The sequence below is a fragment of the Nycticebus coucang genome, chromosome X, assembly GCF_027406575.1.
Source record: "Nycticebus coucang isolate mNycCou1 chromosome X, mNycCou1.pri, whole genome shotgun sequence".
Taxonomy (NCBI): domain Eukaryota; kingdom Metazoa; phylum Chordata; class Mammalia; order Primates; family Lorisidae; genus Nycticebus; species Nycticebus coucang.
This window is the reverse complement of record NC_069804.1, coordinates 110,519,015-110,539,850: the sequence shown is the minus strand read 5'-3', so window position 1 is coordinate 110,539,850 and position 20,836 is coordinate 110,519,015. Positions and strand designations below refer to the sequence as shown.

The 20,836-nt window shown below is 45.0% G+C and overlaps 1 protein-coding gene across 3 annotated transcripts in view; it reads left to right on the top strand.

The window, feature by feature from the left end:
• The first annotated feature begins 15,406 nt into the window (after window positions 1–15,406).
• The window catches only part of PCDH19 (protocadherin 19), a 114,477-nt gene continuing 109,047 nt past the window's right edge, over window positions 15,407–20,836 (top strand). For 2 of the 3 annotated variants that reach the window (XM_053580911.1, XM_053580910.1), the window contains exon 1: window positions 15,407–17,744. In XM_053580911.1, the coding sequence (XP_053436886.1) occupies window positions 15,598–17,744 (2,147 nt within the window). In that variant the 5' untranslated portion in view covers window positions 15,407–15,597. Of the gene's footprint in view, window positions 17,745–20,577; window positions 20,719–20,836 lie in introns of all 3 variants that reach the window. The other variant, XM_053580909.1, reaches the window with a different exon arrangement.

Below are 20,836 nucleotides of genomic sequence, written 5' to 3'. Positions count from 1 at the left end.
TAAGGGCACTAATGTCACCACGAGAACACCATCTGTAATCTGCACCTCCAAATACCATCACTTTGGGATTAGGGTTTCAACATAGGAATTTTAGAGGGACACACACATTAAGGCAGCATCAGCAGGTATAGCAAGCAGAAAAAGGTAAATTTGGAAGTCTTGGCTTCTGTTTACTTGCTAGCTGAATGACCTTGAGCAAGTCTCTTAATCATCTGAGCTTTAATTTTCACATCTACAAAATGGTTATTTTAAAACTCATCTCACAGTATTGTTGGGAGTCTCAGATGCAACAGTATATGTAAGAGTATTTTGTTAAAACAGAATCTCTAGGAATATAGGAGTATAAAGACTATTTTTGTTCCTCTATGATACACAAGGAATCAAATTTAGTCCTGAATACCTTCTTATGTCAACTTTGCCTGCGGGATTTTTGAACAGTGCTCTTTCCCTTCATCACTACTGTTATGCTAAACTGATGGAATAGGCTTTACCTGAAAATAATATCCACTGCTATCCTGAGCTGCCTCCATTTTCCAGTTATTCCTAGAATAGCACAACCTTTGTAAGATGAGGACTTTGGGTGGTAGAGAAGAAAAGAAGATGACGTTTCACCTCTTCTATGGGTTTCACTTCATTCCACCACATTGTGTAGGTCAAAGATATTCTGGGAGACCCTATGTCATTTTTTTTTTTTTTCTAGGCTGAGATCTAGGGATGGAGAGATGGGGCATAGGTAAAGAAAGGGAGGACTGCTCTCGTCTCTCTTCCACATTTCTCACCTTTTCCATCTCTGTCAAAGACACTATTTTTTTGAAACCCATAAAAGAGCAGAGCAGATTCATCTTGGATCTTCAGAGTGACATGAAAACATTTTGGAGCCTATGTTGCACAGCCAGGGTACTACTGTCAGTGAAACCAAGGGCCTTGGAGTTATGTCTGAATAATAGGAGGAATAAACTTGTGGGAATCTCAGTTACAGCCTTGTGTCCGACTTGGCCACTGCTGTGACTTTCCACTTCTCCTTTGATCCCATTCATTTGTAACTGCTGAGAAGCTCCAAGACTCAGCATGAAACAGTCAGCCTCAGCTTCTAGAGCTAGAGCTGCACCGCCACCACCTGGGGTTGAAGGGTATTTCAACAGCGATTGTCTGCACCTCACTCCTAGCAGCCAGTCATCCACAGACAGAATGCTGAATTTATCCTCTTGTCTGAGAAAAATCCTTTTCTCTGGAAGCTTCTTGATTTGGGGGGGGAGGTGCTTTAATGTGGAATGAAGTTTGGTTTCTGGGCTACTGAATGAAATTTACAAGGTTGGCAATAATGAAACTTTAAAGAGGCTTCTTGTACTCTTTACCAGCCACAACTATCCATTATGATTAATAAAAACAATGCATTAGTAACCTAGATCTGACCAGTACTAAGGCATGATTTAATCTTGTGGCCCAACTGCAGTCCGATCCTTTTTGTTAACCTGCTGTCTAAGTACATAGTATAGCAATCAAGAGAGGTTGAGAGCCTCCTTGTTAATTACAACAGGAGCCTACTGTCAATGCACTATACAAATCAAGAAGTATGGGAAAGCTGGTTGGCTGCTCTATCTTCCTATCATCAACCTATGCTGAAGTCCTTGCTACTTATCTCCTTGGTTCCATCTGTAATGCTAGTTCCTGATTTGGGGTCACCACAGTTTATTTTATGGCAGACTTTATCTGTGAGTCTTGGCAGAAGATAGAGATAAACATGGGTGCTTGATCTGCTATAATCTTTGCACTAAAGGAGAGAACAGGAATTATCTTGTTACAGATAAACTAAACCTAGTGTAGTATGGCTAGGTCTTTTGTGTTAGTTCATTTGCGTTGCTATAACAAAATATCTGAGACTGGGTAATTTATAAAGAACAGAAATTTATTTCTCTGAGTTCTGAAGTCTGGAAGTCCAAGATCAAGGTGCTGATAGATTTGGTTTGTGGTAAGGGCTCCTCTCTTCTTCTAAAATGGTACCTTGTTCCAGCATCTGTTAGAGGAGGGGAATTCTGTGTACTCACATGGTAGAAGGGATGGAAAAGTCCCCTCCCCCCAAAAGACACCAAACAAAGATCAAGGCCTGGCTAGTTTCCTTCAGCCCTTTTATAAATCACTAATTCCATTCATGAGGGTTTTTCTCTCATGACTTAATCACCTCCTAAAAACCCAACTTTTTTTTTTTTTTTTTTTTTTTTTAGCAGTTTTTGGCTGGGGCTGGGTTTGAATCCACCACCTCTGGCATATGGGGCTGGTGCCCTACTCCTTTAAGCCATAGGCACTGCCCCAAACCCAACTTCTTAATACTCTCACATTGGGGTTTAAGTTCCAGTATAAGAATTTTGGAAGAACAAATGCTTTCAAACCACAGCATTCTTACGGAAAGGAATGACCTTCTGAAATTTGGAGTTGGCCCATATGTCAGGCCTAAAGCAAGTATGTGCTTAGCACCAAGGGAGCTATCAATTGCTGAATCTACTCTTAAAGGCAGGCTTTTTTTGTGTTCACATGGGAGAGGTTGGCTGCTACTGTTGGTCATCTGGCTGCTCTTAGACACATATTTAACTTTCATTATGGCATGGCAAGTCCTAAAGTGAAATAAGTCATACATTTGGAACATACCACACCTCTAGTGCTGTCATAAGATCTGAAAGAAGTACAAATTTTGGGAGTACATAAGAGAGTCCTGTTCTAGGTTCTTCAGTCCTCAAGAGTATGCAAATTATTGCAATACATGGTTTTACAGATATAATGTCAGGGTTCCTAGAATTAATCATTTTCATTTCTACCACTAGATCTTATACTAACCTCTGCATTCTGATCTTTTTCTTACATGGTGTAACATTTTGGCAAAGCTCTTATTGCTTTTATGGAAAACTTCCTGGTCTAAACTCTAACAAATATCTTGAAGAAAATCAGGTTTGTTCAATAGGCCATCTCTTGACATTTAGTAAATTCTTACCAATGTAGGTTGCCTTAGATGGTTTTTATATCTCAAATTAAATGTTGCTTCCTCAGACAGGGATTTCCTGACAACCTTCTCTCCTCAACCATGCTTAACTCAACCAAGAGTTGGTTTCTCCAACTTCTTTGTTTGGTATAGCAGTTAAGAAAACTTGTCCTAAAGGCAGACATTTATACCATGGCTTTGTCTGACACTAGTTATGATACCCAAGTCAAGGTACTTGGACCTATCTACATATCAACTTCCTCACTTGTAAAATAGGCATAATATTAGCCTGCAGTTTAGAAGGTTATTATGAGGATTAATTATAGCATATAAAGCACTCAGAACAGTGCCCATCATCATCATCACCATCATCACCGTCAACACCATCATCACCATCATCATCATTTGAGCCTGGGTTGTGTCTTTTATGTCATTTAGTATGACTTTAAATTGTTGCAGGTGTCAGTTTGTTCTATTTTTGGTCTTTCCTTCACTGTTTTGAATGTTGGAGAAGGGCAGAAATTGTATTGTATTTGTCTGGTTCATTCTTCTTTTTCAATGCCTAGCACACAGTAGCTGACTGAATGAATGATAATTTAAGAAAATTTTTAAAACAATTTATTCTTTTAAGCTCTCGTTACCATAAAGTATTTTATATGATTTGCTACAAACACAATGCCAGGGCAACACATTCCAAACATTTTTTTTTTTACTATTTTTTTTGCTTTCTCCAGCTACTTATAGCTATATCTACTAATAGGACCTACCCTTAGGCTTGGGCCAACGCTTAAAATCTTCCAAGCCACAACTAAGGCAAAGTGATTGAGGGTTTTAGTCTATGTTGCAACAATTACTCATTAAGTAATTTAAGCGTGTTGTGAAAACTATAAAGACCCCCTACCTTAGCATGAACCCTGGGTGGTGCATAGCCCCTAAGTCATGGATCCTGGTCATTCTACCCTCTGTCACAGATGGCCAGATCTCCTAGAACTAGTATAAAACTCCACCTGTGCCTGTTAACTGAAATCTTCTGCTAATATAGCCTGTCCTCTGCTTCCCTGAAGCATTTGAGGACTTGATGAATTCCTTGGACATAACGCACTGGCTGTCTAGCTGCCATTGCTGATACTAGCCTTCTATACCTTGAAATACCTCAGTCTTAGTGTTGTTATCCATTTGTAGAAGCCCTTGCTCCTGAATTCACTCTAGTTATACTGTATTGGTATATCTTATACTGGAATTTGACTTATGCAAGTATCGGGGATTTAACCTAAAATGTGGGCAAAATGGAGGAAGATTGAGGAAGCCAACCTGACTTACTACTTTGAAATCCTAAAAATCATAAAAATTACATTTAGTTATTCCCTAGAACAAAAACCTTGGATGACTTTCCTGGCCTTCCGAATAAGATTCTAATCCTTCATTCTAGCAATCAAGGGTCTGCAAAATAGCCTTTACCTACCTTTCCAACCTCAGCTTCCATTATGATACTATACGTACCTTCTGTGAGATCCATGAAGGCAAAGGATTTCTCTTTTTTAAATTGTATCTAGCACATTGTGGTGCTCAGTAAATATAACAACTTAAAATTATTAAGTCCTTTACTCTGTGCTAGTTGTGTAAAACACTAAGCGCTTTATAGGTGTCATCTCACTTTGCAGGCATCCTCTCATGTGATTCCACAACTTTCTGAAAAAGATACTATATTGATTTTCTCCAGGTCACTCAACTTAGCGGAATGGTAGAACCAGAACTTGAACCCAGATCTGTTTAGCTCCAGAGTTTTGTGCCCTTAATAACTACACCACTGCACTTCACTATTGTTTGTAGGATAAATGCTTGAGCCAAATAACATTCTTCTTTGTTTCCATAACTTAGTGTGGCTAATGTGCCTTTGCAAGCACCCTTTCCTTGCCTGAAAGGCTTACCCACAACTTCTAGGTCATTAGACACCTCTCTGCACCTCAGGTTACATCAATACTGAGCACTGCTACTCTGACATCTGATATATTAATCCTGGTATTTATACTTCTCATTTCATGACATCCACAACTAAGACTTTAAGCACTTGGAGGGCAGGATCCTTGTCTCACACTATGTATTCTTACTCTTAAGCATTAAGTATAGGCAATCAATTAATATTTCCCGAGAAATCAATTAACATTTCCTATTCTCATAAAATGGAGATAAAAAATGCTGAAATTAGGTTCTGAATGATTATAATTGATAAGAGATCTACATTTACATTACATAAAGATGAATCAAAACATGAAAGTTCTTCTATGTGGAAATATTTGTTACAGGACTGAGGAATTGAGGAAACAGTATAAAAATGGTTAGGTAGTCATCATCATAACTATTATCCTTACAAATAAATCTGCATCAGAGATTGAGTTGTCCTGTTATATTTACTCTCTATTTTAGATGATTCCGTGGGAAGTTCTAGAAATTAGTTTCCTAAGCTGGACATAATTTCTTTGCATTTATGGAGTAATTTACATTTATAAAACCACTTTCAATAATTTTAATGTTCACTGGAGATCAAACAAGACTACACAGGAAACCTAGGAGGGTCTTCAAAGGCTTCCTGATGACCAGGGACTGCCTATGGTAGGAAATCTTTCGTTAAACTCTATGTGGAACTCCTTTTCTCAAGAGAGGATCAGATTTCATTGATCTCCATGTTCCAAAGCTGTTCATGAACCCTGCTGTTCTGGATATGTGACAGCTATTTATTTCTCAGGGAAAAGGGAACTAAATTAAGCATCTTTATTTTACTTTCCTTGGCTAGAAAAATCTGATGCTATATTGGAACAGGTTAATGGTCCACTAAGTAATATTCAGAGCCCTGAGTTATGAAGGAGGGGAGGCCCATGCATCAATATCCTGAAATGTACAATAAAAGATGTGAAATTCAGTGTTGTGAATTCACTTTTGACACTTGTAGGTGATTACCTCTGCTGGAGTTTTAATATGTGGTTTCACAGACTATAAAATCAAGTATGTTGTTCCATTAAAAATAAAAACTACACACATACACATGAAATGACATAACTTTCTATCCACTCTACACTAGAAAGAGAGGTTTGGGAAATATGTCCTCATGCAGATTTCAGTAAGGAAAAACTTTCTAGTTTTTTTTTTTTTTCTCCAGATTTCCCTGATCTCTGCTATGGGACATATAATTTGATTACTTTGCTAGTGTTCACTTATATTGCATGACTAACAAAATTATTAATAGCTATAACATTATTCAAATCCTTAAAGATGCATTCACTGTTCTTCTCTCAATAGTCTCTCACAGCATCAAATTCTAGGCTGATTTTAAATTTAAATTTACTTTTCATTTTAAATGTATTTTCCATTAATTTAATTAAGCCTACTTTTGCTCCCCTGCAATGGCACCAAGAATCAGAAGGGCTTGCCTGTGTCTTCCACCACATTCTCCATGTATGGAAGAAATGGGCTCAGCCTCTCTCACTTCTCATATTTGGGTTGAGTCTGTCTTTTCCACTTTACTGTTTCTTCCTGATTGACCCTGCTTTTGACCCTGGGCATGCAATCTGAGAGCTGAATGAGGGTGGAGTGCAGGGAGGATGTTCTGGAGCTCAGCAGATGGATCCCAAGAGCACAATGGCTTACCAGCCCTCCTGTGATTGTTGCCAAAACGGCCTTCCTGTTTTCAAAAATGTCTCGCACCCTGATCCTTTGTTTTGCTCTGCTAGGAGACTGCAGTTCTGATTTTGCTAGGAACCAAATCTGCTGTTTCAAGGAAATGCAGCTGCTTGTTTTGGTGGGTAGTTTAAAAGAGAGATTTTTTTCTATCCTCCCTCTCCCCCCCAGGTGAACGCCATTGGCTGGCTCATCATCTCACGAAGCATTGATTTTAGAAGCTGACTATTTGCTTTTGATTTTTTGGCTGGGACTGCAACGAAGTCATTGATGGATCTCATTTTGAGCTATCATCCTGTCCACTCTTTTCGGTCAGCCTTTCAGAACTGATTGCTTGTTCCTCCAAATGAAACTGCACAGTGATACAGTGAAGCTTTCTCAAGTTCCACTCTTTCCCAGGGCAGAGAACATGCAGAGCTGCACATGCCTCAAGCTGGGCCCATTCCTCTCTAAGACTGTTAGTTCTCTCACCAGACTGCTACCTCCGAATGGATATTTCCTGGTACTGACGTCTCTGCATTTTGTGATCTTTGCTGAAAGAGAACAGCCAAGCTCAGCCCAGCTGGTGTCTCCTGTGATACAGGACACTCTCCCTACCCCTCCCAACTCCCAGCTTTTGGAAGAAAGGTCATTGGTCCTCTATGGCCATTCTGGCTCCAGCTGGAGACAACGGACACAAATTAATATGCTTCCTCCCCAAGCCCAGTACACTAATATGCGAACTCTTGGACCCCAACTCCAGATCCTTTCCCAACTGGCAAGTCACTGTTTCTTCTCATTCAAAAATATACATAACCTCCATGCTGCTAGAATGATTTCTTCTGTCACTTCTACTCTATCTGTCCCCTTTGTGCTGCTCTCTCTGCCTCATTCTAGGATCTCATTCTTTCAGTTTACTCTCTACTGCCCCAGGGCTTGTCAACCTGAACAGAAACTGTGCCTTGTGCTATTCATGGCATACTTGACATGCCTTTGGTACTTACATTACTTAGTCCAGGTAATGTAACTGCAGCTGTCAAACTGACAGTTCTTCATGTTTATTAGTTTTCTTTCTTTTCTTCCTAAGTTGACATTTGCCAACTAGTTAGTTTCCTAGTTCAGTAAAAAATCAGTTGGTGGAGCAGCTGGAACTCCCAGGGAGTTAAACAAGGCCTCTCCTGAGTTCTGGGAGAAGCTTAGGAAGAAGTGAGAACAATTGTAGGCCCAGCTTAGTCACCTAGAACTAAAGAGTATACAGTTGTTCTGCTGCTTCAATGAGATGGTCTTTTGCCCAAGATACCTAGAGAAGTCCAGGAAATTGGCTCATCAGATTGACTTTTCTGTTCTTCTTCTCACCAGCTCTTTGGTTATTATTGTTCATTTGAACTTAATGCAACAGTGTGCTCTAGTGTGGCATTCACAAATTCACCCTAGCTCTAGTACCATAAAGTTCAAGGTCTTGAAAGATTTAGTTTACTTTCTGTAGATATCTCCAAAAAGAAGTCAGTGGCAGCTGGGTAGATTTTTATTTTTATCATTTTTAATTTGGAAAGCTGATCTTGTAAGACTGATATTTTGGTCAGGGCTCTTTTAGCACCCTCAACCATTCCTTTCAGTGATATTTATGTCTCCTTTCCTACCCTAGAAGAGACTATGAGAGAAGTCTAGGCTAAGAGTCAAGAGCCAAGCCCTGATCAGGAGCTCTGAGGGCGTTACACAAGGTATAGAACTGCTGGTATATAGCTACTAGGTTGCAGTGTTAGAGCTGGGGTGGTGGTGGTGGTGGCAATGCAAAGAAAAAAAAGAACTGGCTTTGTCTAAAATAAATCATCTCTAGTCTTCTCATTTTCAATTACCTTGTCTTTTTAACACTGTGGTTTGTATTTCAATAGGTTTCAAGGACTCTAATTTGATGATTTTCTTTTTCAAGTTGTCAAGAAAGCATTTCTTCTGGGGAGCTTTGAAATGTCACCCTTATCTTCATCCTTGGGCTGATAGAGGCAGCAATAGGAAGGCTGGGCATGATCTAATCAGACTGCCTTTGAAGCAGAGAGCTTTCTGTTTTCAAAAGTGGTTATAGTCGTGGAGACAGTAACAGTTGGCATGAGGTTGCACCTAGGAAACCAGCGTTTGGGATCCCCTTGGAAAGAATTCACATGAAAAGACTGAGGCACTAATGTTGAGAGCCCAAATGGTGCTGTCAAAACATCACAGGTGATCACTGCATGGCAGTACAGAAGGTGTTAGAGAGCAATGTCATTTATTGAAATGGATCTGCTGGTTTAGCCTTTGCTAATTAAATGGTCCCCATGATGTGTGTTATTTTAGGGACAGTTATGGGTTTGGCAGCAGCAGGGGTTTGATCCTGTGGGAATCATTATTCCTAAAGGGAAGGGATAAGGTGTGAAGGGGGTTGGAATATAACTAGTTCAGGGATGCGGGCCTCATCAAAATGAGAAGACTTAGTCTGATTAATAGCTTTCTCAGTTTCTTTCTCTCCACTGTCCCCCAGCTTGCTTGTGTTTCTTGGAAAATGCAGGAATCAGAGCCATAGTGAACAATTTTAGCACTACAGAACACTTTCTCTACTTTGTTTACATGCTATATCTCCCTGTTGTCACAGTTATTCTCTGTCATAGGGTGGGAATGGAGGTGAGGGTTTGGAGGAAGAGAGAGGAAAAAGAGCAAGGGACCTCAAAGACTTTTCTTGGCCCTCTTCCCTGGTCTTCCTGGTGTTTTAGAAGAGTCCAAAACAGCATCAAGGATGGTGGAAATTGCACTCCACCCTGCCCAGCAGGTCCACATCCCTGACTGCTGCTCTTGATGCCTTTCCTTGCGCTGTCCCAGATAGCTGGGGGTGGGGAGCCAAGTAGAAATTGAACAATTATTTTGGACAGAAGAGAACAGAATTTCAGGAAACTGTCAGCATGAGATACTTCATCTAAGTTCCTCCTTGAGGAAAATTTATAGTACATAGAGTTAATCAACTGAATTTTAAATTTCACAAGGGGAAGGTACATGTTTTTTAAAAAATTCTTGGTTCCTAACACAATGCAGGGCACACAGCCAGTACTTGTTGATTTCACAAGGGATGTGGTTGAGTTTTGTGTAATGAGGTCATCTTGGAAAATTATTGAACTTCTCTGCAGCTCTGCTTCCACATCTGCAAAAAGCCTTTACCTCCCAGGAATACTGTAAAGATTAAATAAGATTATGACTTTAGTAATGATGCTTTCCAGCTTTGTGCTGTTTCTTCCATTTTCATTTGTAGATTCTCTTTACTCTAGGCATTGTAACTTATGTAAGAAGATCAGATTTGAAGGCAGAAAAAGTTTTATTGACTGTTGCTAATTTTAAAATCAAGCTTTTCTTTCTAAGGAAATCTTGTCAGGCAGCTGGTCAAATTAGTTGGGTGGAATGTCATGTCCATGAGATGCAACAAAACCCAAGATAGAAGATGATCCACTTTTCAGTAGCAGAGAGAAGAGGAGGAGCTAGAGTTATTTGAAGGGTATTCTCTTTGGAGCTAGAAACAAACATTTTTATAAAGCACACATTTTAATTTAGGGTTTTCACATGAAAGCTATAACCCAGTTACAACCTAAGAATAGGGGGAAGGGGGAAAGGGAGAGGAGGGAGGTGGGAGGTGGGTAGAGGGAAGGGGATTAGTGGATTACACCAGCGGTGCATCTTACAAGGGTATGTGTGAAACTTGGTAAATGGTCTGTGAAGCTAGTGAATGATGCCCCAAGATTATATCAATGTACACAGCTATGATTTAATAAAAAAAAAGAAAAAAAAAGCACACATTTACAAAAACTCCTTTAGACTTGCTAGGGCTACAATTCTTCATATCCTGGTATCCTAGTTCATACCATAAATTTTCATCTTTCTGAACCAAACCTTTTACTCTACCCTTATCCATCTTGGGATGGCAATAATTACCTTCACACAATTGGCTTGATTTAAAAATAAGGATTTCCCCCACTTTAGTCTTCTTCTTCTATTGCCATTCAGCACTATTTTAGTTGTATGGTTGAAATATTAAAGACAAAAAAACTCTTTATCAATTTTGATTCTGGCCTCAGTGGCCCAAGGAGCTGCCTTGGCCTAGAGAGTTGCCACCCAACAGCACCATAGTTGGTGCTCAGGGCCTTGTGTTTCTGCGCATCTATTAGACAAAAAATACTGAGGATGGTCACTAGATGTCCCTGTTGTGTCTCTAAAGAGGCTGAGAAGGCGGGGCTGCCTTCAGGATTGAAGTAAATGGAAGCGAAAACGAAGGAAGTTTTTGTTTTTATTATCTGCATGTAGAACGATTTTATTCAGTTAGTTAATAAATTCCTGATCATGAAGGTGTTTTGGCCACTCATTTAGTCAATAGCATAGCTGGAATACAACGATCAAGTGTGCCTATTGTAAAAAAAAAATTCTGAGAGCAAAGGCTGTTAGAATTATCCATATAAATAGACCGGGTGGTGGTGGTGGAAGAGCTACTTTGTGTGGGGTGTGGGGAGGGGAGTGTAACTGTCACTTTGAGCTTGGGGGTGGGGAGGGAGCAATGGGGAAAGAAGGACAGCCAAGGCACACCCACCCAGCTTCTCTCAGCACCTGGCTTCTGTAAAAGCTGGAAGTACTTGGGCGTTCTCCTCGGAAAAGAGGGGCTCCTGGAGTGTGAGCAGCAAGCAGGAAGCAATGAACACGGTGCCATCACTTTAGCACGGACCGTTTGTCTTTGCAAATGCAGCACATGTCTTTACAATGTGATTGCAATTACAAAGGTAACGACATTGTACATGAATTGAATTCTCCTATTTATCTTTAAAAGACAGCAGAATATAGACATTCTATTAGCACTCCCTAAGGTAAGAGGTCCGCAGTCTTCTTATCTTGTTGTGTGCATCTTTTCAGATGCCACGACAATGTTAATCATTTTACCTGAGTAATTCTTCCATTTCTCGTTACCTGGGGGATTGTTAATGGCCGAGGCTACTTCTCAGACTCTTTGCTCCCGCTCAATCAAGCCGTGGAGGCGCCAGTTTACTTTTATTGATCAGTGGGTTCCTGATAGCCTTCGCCACAAGGAAGCAGCATCATCCTTTTTTAACTCAAAGGGGAACAGATCGCCTTAAAGTTTACAGCTAAAAGCTTCTAAGCATAGCATGCAAACATTTTAGCATGCTGCTAATTGTTCTGTTTAAATAGTCCAAGCAATATTTTAGAAACCTGCCAAACGCAGAACTCACATCCCGTGATCAGATAGCAAACCCATTTCTAATGCCTTTTTAGGCCTTTTTAATTAGACTAAGATGCACTTCATTTCTACTCGCTGACATCAAAGGTAAATAACTGATAAATCAAATGGACCCTTTCTTTCGCGGAGCCCGCGAGGTGAGCCCGCCTGCCGTGTTGTCATTCTGCTCCACTACTTGCCCATTTCTCTAAGGGTGTCTGCAGAAAATCCAGCGGGCCACGGGGCCCATTGCAGCCACTACTCTGCAGCTCTGAATGACCAAAATTAAATGATATTCATTGCAGATGCCTTGTTTTTTTCCCTGATGTTCTGGGCTGAATCACATCCTAACGTGAAACAGTGCAGCGACCCCCACTCGGAGAGCGGATTAGGCTCCCTAGGTTTTCCCTTGTCCTCGGCTGCACGTTCAAAGGGTCGCAACCTCACTCTCGAAATAATTCCTTTCTGTAGGAGGGAAGCTGTCTTTCTCCTTTCCCACCGCCAAGGCAAAGGCTGCTAAAGTAGCTCCTTTTGGAAGGAGAAAATTTTAAAAGCAGCTGGGTTGCTCTCTGCAAGAAGATGGCAGTTTTAAGAAAACCTATTATGTGTCCAAATGCCTTTTTCCTTTTCTTGTTTAATGTTTTTTAAAGGGCAAAAGTGAGTCTCATTTTAAGCCCACAGGCTCCAGCCAATGTCGCTGGGCTAATTATGAGTTTGCTCACCCAAGACTCCCAAATATCACAGACGACTCACTCAGAAAAGATATTTACTCTTCCAAGAACTGAATTCAGAAGCCGCTCTCCTACCCCAAATCTATGATGGAAAAAAACAACAAAAAATCCCCTCGTATAACAGGGGTATTTTTGATTCTTTCTTGCCCGTGACCTTAATTAAGAGCCTCAGATCCGGGTAGGGGAGAGTCCCCCTCTGTCCCCAGGGCGCCTTCAGTCCAGAAGGCAGGCTGAGCTTCATGTCAGCCCTGGCCACGCCGGCCTCCTGCTTCCCAATATTGGCATACACTGCAGCCGCCACCACCGCCCAAGCGGAGCTGGCAGCCGCCTGGGATCGAGACACTGGGGAAGGCTGGGGCACTCCGCACACCGGTGCGGAGCCCAGCTGCCGGCGACCTACAAGGACTGCGCGCCTCGCCTCACTGTGGGTTCTCCTAGCTTGCTTCAGCGCGGCGGCGTCTGCTCCACGGGCTCGCGGCTTCTGCTCCACGGGCTCCTCTCAAATGTACCGTTTATTTATAGGGAGATAAATTCTCTAACTGTGTGGGGTGAGGAGCAATAAAATGTGTTCAGCCCACCCCCCGCCCCGTGCCAAAGATCCCTTTTGATTAACAAGCAACAGACAAGAGCAAATCGAACCGGGGCTCTGCTAGGGGTAAGGAAGTGGATAGTGCGGCTTCTGCCCGGGTTGGAAAGGTGGAGGTAACGGTCCGGGAGGATGGCCTCAGTGGCTCTTAGCTGAAGTGAAGACGCACCACCAAAAGCTGGATGAACGACCACCTCACCAGCGCTTTCTCCTTTTCTTTCTTCCTTCCACTATCTGAGGATCGGAGAATGAGAAGAGGGAAACAGAAACAGCCAAACCCAGGGCGAAGAGACAAAGGAGGGGGAGAGAGAGGGAGAGAGAGGGACAGAGACAGAGAGAGAGAGCAAGAAAAATATGAATATTACATTCAAGATATGAAGATATGTGAGGGAGATAAACACGCTAAGAGAATCAAATCTTCCTCATCTTTCCTGCAATCATGAGAAGCGCGCGGTTCCCTGGGAGGCTCAGCTGCAGCGCCAGCACACCTCCTTCCCGCCCCGCCTTCCTCTCTTGCCCCGGCCGAGTTCGCCTGTCCGGCCTTTCCAATCTCCCCAGTCCCCTGCCCGGCAAGCGAGGGTACCACTTGGTCCCGCCGGTGTGTAAGTTTCCTCCTGGCCCCGCCCCCGCCCCCGCACCCCCCCGCCCTCTCCTTGGCCCCGCCCCAAGACCGGAGCCCACTGGGCGGCGCGCTGATTGGCCAGCGCCTGGCGTAGCCGGGCTCGGCAGTTCAGGCTTTCTCCGGCTCTCTCCAGACTCGGCCGCCAGTAGTTTGCGGCATCGGGAGGAGCAGCAGCAGCAGTAGCAGTAGCCGCGGCGACTGGCGCAGGGGGAAGACTGACGAGCGGGCGCAGACGGCAGCACAGCTCCCGCTCACAGTGCCCGGCTTGCTCATGGGGCATTGGTACCCGCGTCCCTAGCCGGGCGCTGGCACTTGGCGCGTTGAGCTCCCTGGCATATCGGCTGAACGGATTCATCTGAGATCCTAAACCTCCCACCCTAAATCCATTTCCTCCTGCTTGCTCCTATTCCACACTCACACTCCTCACACCACACACTCTTTTCTCTCACACATTCGCACTCGGCCCAAGACAGACAGAGAAAGCGCGATAGACCTCCCGAGTGCATGAGCGCCTGGGAGAGAGCCCAACGCAGCGCGACCAGCGCCTCTCCGGGAGGATGGAATCAAGAAGGTCCCTCAAGTAAACTTTGGCGGTGACAAAAGCATGACTGTGGCAGCTGCAGAAGCGGACCCAGCGACATGCGACTGAGCTAGGAGAGCTTCCTCCCGCGGCGGCGGCCCTTGGAGCGACACCCCAGACCAAACGGAGGGAGGAGGAGAAGCCCCTGTACCCGCGGCGGCTGCCCCGCCTCTCCTGGCCGGTACTGTTGTTGCTTCCCCTCCCCTCGTCCCCATTCCCCGCCCCCCGGGTCATTGCAAAAACTGGGACTTTGATTTTCTTGGACAAATTGCCATCTCCCGGTTTCCACAAACTTGACGTTGAGGCTTGGGCTGCATTGGTAACTTTTATTTCTGAAACGCAAAAGCCCGCAGCCCCTCAACTGCTCTGTGGTAGTGGTGGTGGTGGAGATTCTGCGCCCACCTAGGATTCTGGACAGTCGTGTCCCACAAACCCTCCGAAGCCAACCTTAGCGTGAGGGAACGCGCTCTTGCCTTGGCAGTCTCTCTCCCCTCCCCCTTCCTCGGCCAGCCCCGGGACTGCCATCCGGCTCAGCCCGGTCTCAGGGCGCCGGTGCCTCTTGCCAGCAACTCAGACTCCCGCCTGCGACTCTCCTTTCTTTCCAACAGGCCTCTAAGGGGCCAGCGTGGCATCCCAGGACCCCGAAGGGCGCGTTCCAGGCGGGCCCTCTCTGCAGTGAGCCAGGAGTGCTGGGGCTAGGTTATTGCGCATGCCAGGTGCACAGACAACGCGCTGAAAGGCTCCAGTGCCGGTGCGCTGCGGCGGACGGTGCAGTGTCTGACAGGCTGCTCCCCCATCGCCCTCCCCGCTTTCGCTTCAAGTACGGTCTGGACTCAGCTGCGCGTCGTCCAGGCCGCGCAGACATCGCCCGACCCGCAGCCCTGCGCTGCTGCGGCCAGTCACACCCGGCTAACTTTGAAGGGGGAAAACTGAGTAGCAGGGCTGGAGGGAGGGGGCTCGGGGTCGCGCGGCGCTCCCTTGGCCCCCTGGAGCCCCCGGGTCCCCCGCAAGCCCCCGCCGCGACCACCGCAACCTCAGCATTGGAGCCGTCGCGGGTCTCTCCCCCGCGCGGCCGGGCCGCCCTGGGCGGGACTCCTCCCGCGGCCTCCAGGGCCACGGGGCGCGCGCAACAGGCGGCCCGAGCCGGCGGGAAGCTGGAGCGCAGACGGCGTCGGCTTCGGAGGGGTGTGGAGAGGCGCGGCCAGGCAGAGCCCCGCGCAGCCATGGAGTCGCTCATGCTGCCGGTGCTGCTGCTGCTGGCGGTACTGTGGACGCAGGCGGCCGCCCTCATTAACCTCAAGTACTCGGTAGAAGAGGAGCAGCGCGCCGGGACGGTGATCGCCAACGTGGCCAAAGATGCGCGGGAGGCAGGCTTCGCGCTGGACCCTCGGCAGGCCTCCGCCTTCCGTGTGGTGTCCAACTCAGCTCCACACCTAGTGGACATCAACCCCAGCTCTGGCTTGTTGGTCACCAAGCAGAAGATCGACCGCGACCTACTGTGCCGCCAGAGCCCCAAGTGCATCATCTCGCTCGAGGTCATGTCCAGCTCAATGGAGATCTGCGTGATTAAAGTGGAGATCAAGGACCTGAACGATAATGCGCCCAGTTTTCCGGCGGCACAGATCGAGCTGGAGATCTCAGAAGCTGCCAGTCCCGGGACGCGCATCCCGCTGGACAGCGCCTACGACCCGGACTCAGGCAGCTTTGGCGTGCAGACCTATGAGCTCACTCCCAACGAGCTGTTTGGCCTGGAGATCAAGACGCGAGGCGATGGCTCACGTTTTGCCGAACTCGTGGTGGAGAAGAGCCTGGACCGAGAGACACAGTCGCACTACAGCTTTCGCATTACTGCGCTGGACGGCGGTGACCCTCCACACTTGGGCACTGTTGGACTCAGCATCAAAGTGACCGACTCCAATGACAACAATCCGGTGTTTGGCGAGTCCACCTACTCAGTAAGTGTGCCAGAGAATTCTCCTCCCAACACCCCCGTCATCCGCCTCAACGCCAGCGATCCAGATGAGGGCACCAATGGCCAGGTGGTCTACTCCTTCTATGGCTATGTGAACGACCGCACTCGTGAGCTTTTCCAGATCGACCCTCACAGCGGCCTGGTCACTGTCACCGGAGCTCTGGACTACGAAGAGGGCCACGTGTACGAACTAGACGTGCAGGCCAAGGACCTGGGGCCCAACTCTATCCCGGCACACTGCAAGGTCACCGTCAGCGTGATGGACACCAATGACAACCCGCCGGTCATCAACTTGTTGTCAGTCAACAGCGAGCTCGTGGAGGTGAGCGAGAGCGCCCCCCCGGGCTACGTGATAGCCCTGGTGCGGGTGTCTGATCGCGACTCCGGCCTCAATGGACGGGTGCAATGCCGTTTGCTGGGCAATGTGCCCTTTCGACTGCAAGAATACGAAAGCTTCTCCACTATCCTAGTGGACGGACGGCTAGACCGTGAACAACATGACCAATACAACCTCACAATCCAGGCACGCGACGGCGGCGTGCCCATGCTGCAGAGTGCCAAGTCCTTTACTGTGCGCATCACTGATGAGAATGACAACCACCCGCACTTCTCCAAGCCCTACTACCAGGTCATTGTACAGGAGAACAACACGCCTGGCGCTTATTTGCTTTCCGTGTCAGCCCGAGACCCCGACCTGGGTCTCAATGGCAGTGTCTCCTACCAGATTGTGCCATCACAGGTGCGAGACATGCCTGTCTTCACCTATGTCTCTATCAACCCCAACTCGGGTGACATCTATGCGCTTCGATCCTTTAACCATGAGCAGACCAAGGCATTCGAATTCAAGGTGCTGGCAAAGGATGGAGGCCTGCCCTCCCTGCAAAGCAACGCCACGGTGCGGGTCATTATCCTCGACGTCAACGACAACACCCCGGTCATCACGGCCCCACCCCTGATCAATGGCACCGCGGAGGTCTACATCCCCCGCAACTCTGGCATAGGCTACCTGGTGACTGTTGTGAAGGCAGACGACTACGACGAAGGTGAAAATGGCCGAGTCACCTATGACATGACCGAAGGTGACCGAGGCTTTTTTGAAATAGATCAAGTCAATGGCGAAGTCAGAACCACCCGCACTTTTGGGGAGAGCTCCAAGGCTTCCTATGAGCTTATTGTGGTGGCCCACGACCACGGCAAGACGTCTCTTTCTGCCTCTGCGCTCGTTTTAATCTACTTGTCCCCTGCTCTCGATGCCCAAGAATCAATGGGCTCGGTGAACTTGTCCCTGATTTTCATTATTGCCCTAGGCTCCATTGCCGGTATCCTCTTTGTCACTATGATCTTCGTAGCCATCAAGTGCAAGAGAGACAACAAAGAGATCCGAACCTACAACTGCAGGTAAAGACAACTTTTCTTTCTTTACTTCTTTGTCTTGGATGAGTAAGACGTGTGTATCTGTCTCTGTGTGAAAATCCCAGTGCTTTTGTTCCTACTTAAATGCATGCAGCATACTTGCAGCGCTTCTTTTTTGAGGGCAAAAAGTTTGTGACAGTCCAAGTTGATCAATTCTTTTGATCTGACAATTTGCTGGAAGACAATCATTTACTATTGGAATGGATTCTGTCACATAATGATGATGAACAGAAAAAGCAATTATCATTTTAAAATTTGCACAGCTGTCTTCAGGAAGTTATGGTGGAAAAGAGGGAGGGAAGGAGTGGGGAGAGAGAGGGAGAGTGAGATAGTGAGAGAGAGGAGAGAGAGAGAGAGATATTGAGAGAGGTTTATATTTTCAGCAAACCACCAAGTTCCATAACTTGATTTCTAATTTCTAGGGGCACAGTATTTTGGTGCCAGGGTACTAAAAGAAGAGGGAGTGCTGGCAGCTATCCTGTCTTGTCACAGAGATAAACTCTGGAGAGATACTGGGAGTAAGAGTCCAAGATGAGAAATGGAGAATAGGGGAAGATAACTGGAGTGTGTGGGGGAGCAGGTGTTTTTTAGTCTATTATTGGCTTGTTTTGTATCCAGTCCCCAAACATCTGGCTATATAAAGTGAAATTCTATCAGGCATCTGTATGTTTTCAAATATCTAGTTGGTTGGTGGTTTGGAGACCAAACATCTCAATGAGGGACAATACTTTGCATCCAGATGTTTACAGTAAAAAATAGCAGTAGAGGAAATCTAATGTGGAACTGTTTTTGTGGCTTTAAGATCTGGTCACTACCAGTGGATGTCACTATGGGCTATTGCATTACAGTTTCTCTTGAAGTGTGTGCAGGATTTTATGTGTATATGTGTGTGTGTGTGTGTGTGTGTGTGTGTGAGGGAGCGGGGGAGGAGGGAGGGAGACAGAGAGAAAGAGAGTGAGAGGGAGAGAGAGAGAGAAAGAGAAAGAAAAAATGTGGAAACATAATAATTAAAAAAAATTTCCTGATAAGTACATTAGAGGGTCTTGAAGAAGCCCTTACAATTGGATAGTGCAAGTAAGTCTAAGAATCCAATTTAGGATAATATGTGTAATTTTTTCCAGCAGTGTCTCATCGAAACGGTTGAAAAAAGTTCTTTTCTTTAGTTTGCTGAAAATGAGTGATGCTGCCATTTTCAACCAAGGTGTGCGTGTGTTTTCAACACACCTACACATCAATGTGTCTTTTGTGTCATTCGTGCTTGCATGTTAATCAGTAAAAATATGTTCCTATAGGTTCGGTTTATATTTGACACCGTCTGAAATGCACATTTCTCTGAATCAGAGCCCCCCTGAATATGTAACAGCCATGCAATTATTGTTTCCCTTTTACTATTCTCTGCATTACACAAGTTAGTAGACAAATGCTAACCACACATGAATATCAATCAGGTGCCATAAAAGAGCAGCTGCAATGCCTCATAAATGCTTTAATCCTGTTACTAGTGAAATGGCCGTGACTTTTCTTTCCTTCAGCACCAAGTCATTTCAGATGGGAGAAATGGAAATTAATATTGCTCTTACCTTTGAAACCTGTGACTGCCAGTGGCGATTTTTATAGGAGAAATATGTGGGGTCAATAAAATTTTATTTATATGGAGATGATGATGGAGAGGACTCTTTTTAAGTCATTTTCTCAGCATAAAGTAGATGCATAAGACACCTTCCTGGATGAAAAAGAAATCTGCATGAAATAAAGATATTGAAGACTTTACCACCTCTTTGTGATGTATGAGTAGAAGTGAGAGCTCTTTCTGAGAGCTTGTCAGGGAAATCATTAAACATGGAGGAGAGCATTTGAATACTGAAAAAAAAAAAGTAAATCTCAGTGCTCTCCAACTTTACCCCAAAGTGCATTTTGTAAAACACTCTGTTCCCTGTGATGGTTTAGGATTAATGAAGTACAATATAATTAAATAATTGGTCAATACAGCAAGGGCTGTGCATTGAATGCCTCAGCTGAATAATTAGACGGACATTACCAAACTTACCCATCATGGGTAAACAGGATGATTAAAACTTCCCATTGATTCAGTAAACAGATTAGAAAAGAAAATAAACCCTAGCTCTGGATTTTTGGGGATTTTATCTGCTCCCAAGCCCTGGTAGTGTCAGTTTATCATCGCTGCAAGTCTGTCTGGGCACAGAGCAAAAGGGTGAAGGGGAACTCAATTGCTTAGCTCTAGGTAGATCCCAGGGACAGAGAAAGAATTTGCCCCATATATGTAATTTCTCCGTCTGTTCAGACTTTTTAGAAACCTAAAGTTCAGGAGTGTGTATTTCCATGTGTTCAGGCAGCGGTTTCTTTTTCTCAACCTCTGAAGAGCCTTTTCCTGCAATGCATTCATTTATGAGACTTTCGAGATGATCTGCAGTTGCTGCTTGAATTGGGCTCCCTTTTTGTATTCAGACAATTAGCTTTGTCAAATGAGAATACAGGCACAGTCTTTCCCTTGTAAAGATCAACCTGTATTATTTATTAATCCTATTGTTTTGTTGATTATTGCCCAGAAATTGAATTTCCGAACAATACGCTGAATTATTATGTACAAAGTAATAAATGACTTTGAGAATCTGGCTATATTTAATGTATTTCTTTTGACAAGTCTCTTAATGCTTGGCGTCTTTGGTGCACGTTGCTGAGTCTATGTCAGTGTTAATTAAATTGAGCTCTTTATGTTCCAGTTGCAGCACAGCTGCTTTGTAGGTACACCTGAATGGAGAAGGATGCTGAATGCACTAACCTTTAAATTCCTTTGCAGTAATTGTTTAACCATCACTTGTCTCCTCGGCTGTTTTATAAAAGGACAAAACAGCAAGTGTCTGCATTGCATCTCGGTTTCTCCTATTAGCGAGGAGCAAGACAAAAAGGCAGAGGAGAAAGTGAGCCTAAGGGGAAAGAGGTAAAAAGGCATTTCCCCTCATTCAAATGGGTTTGGCTATCAGATTTCTCTTGGAGAGGAGGGAGAGGGGTGGAGTGTAGAAGGCATTCGGGCTAGGGCAGAGAGGAGGGTGTGGAGG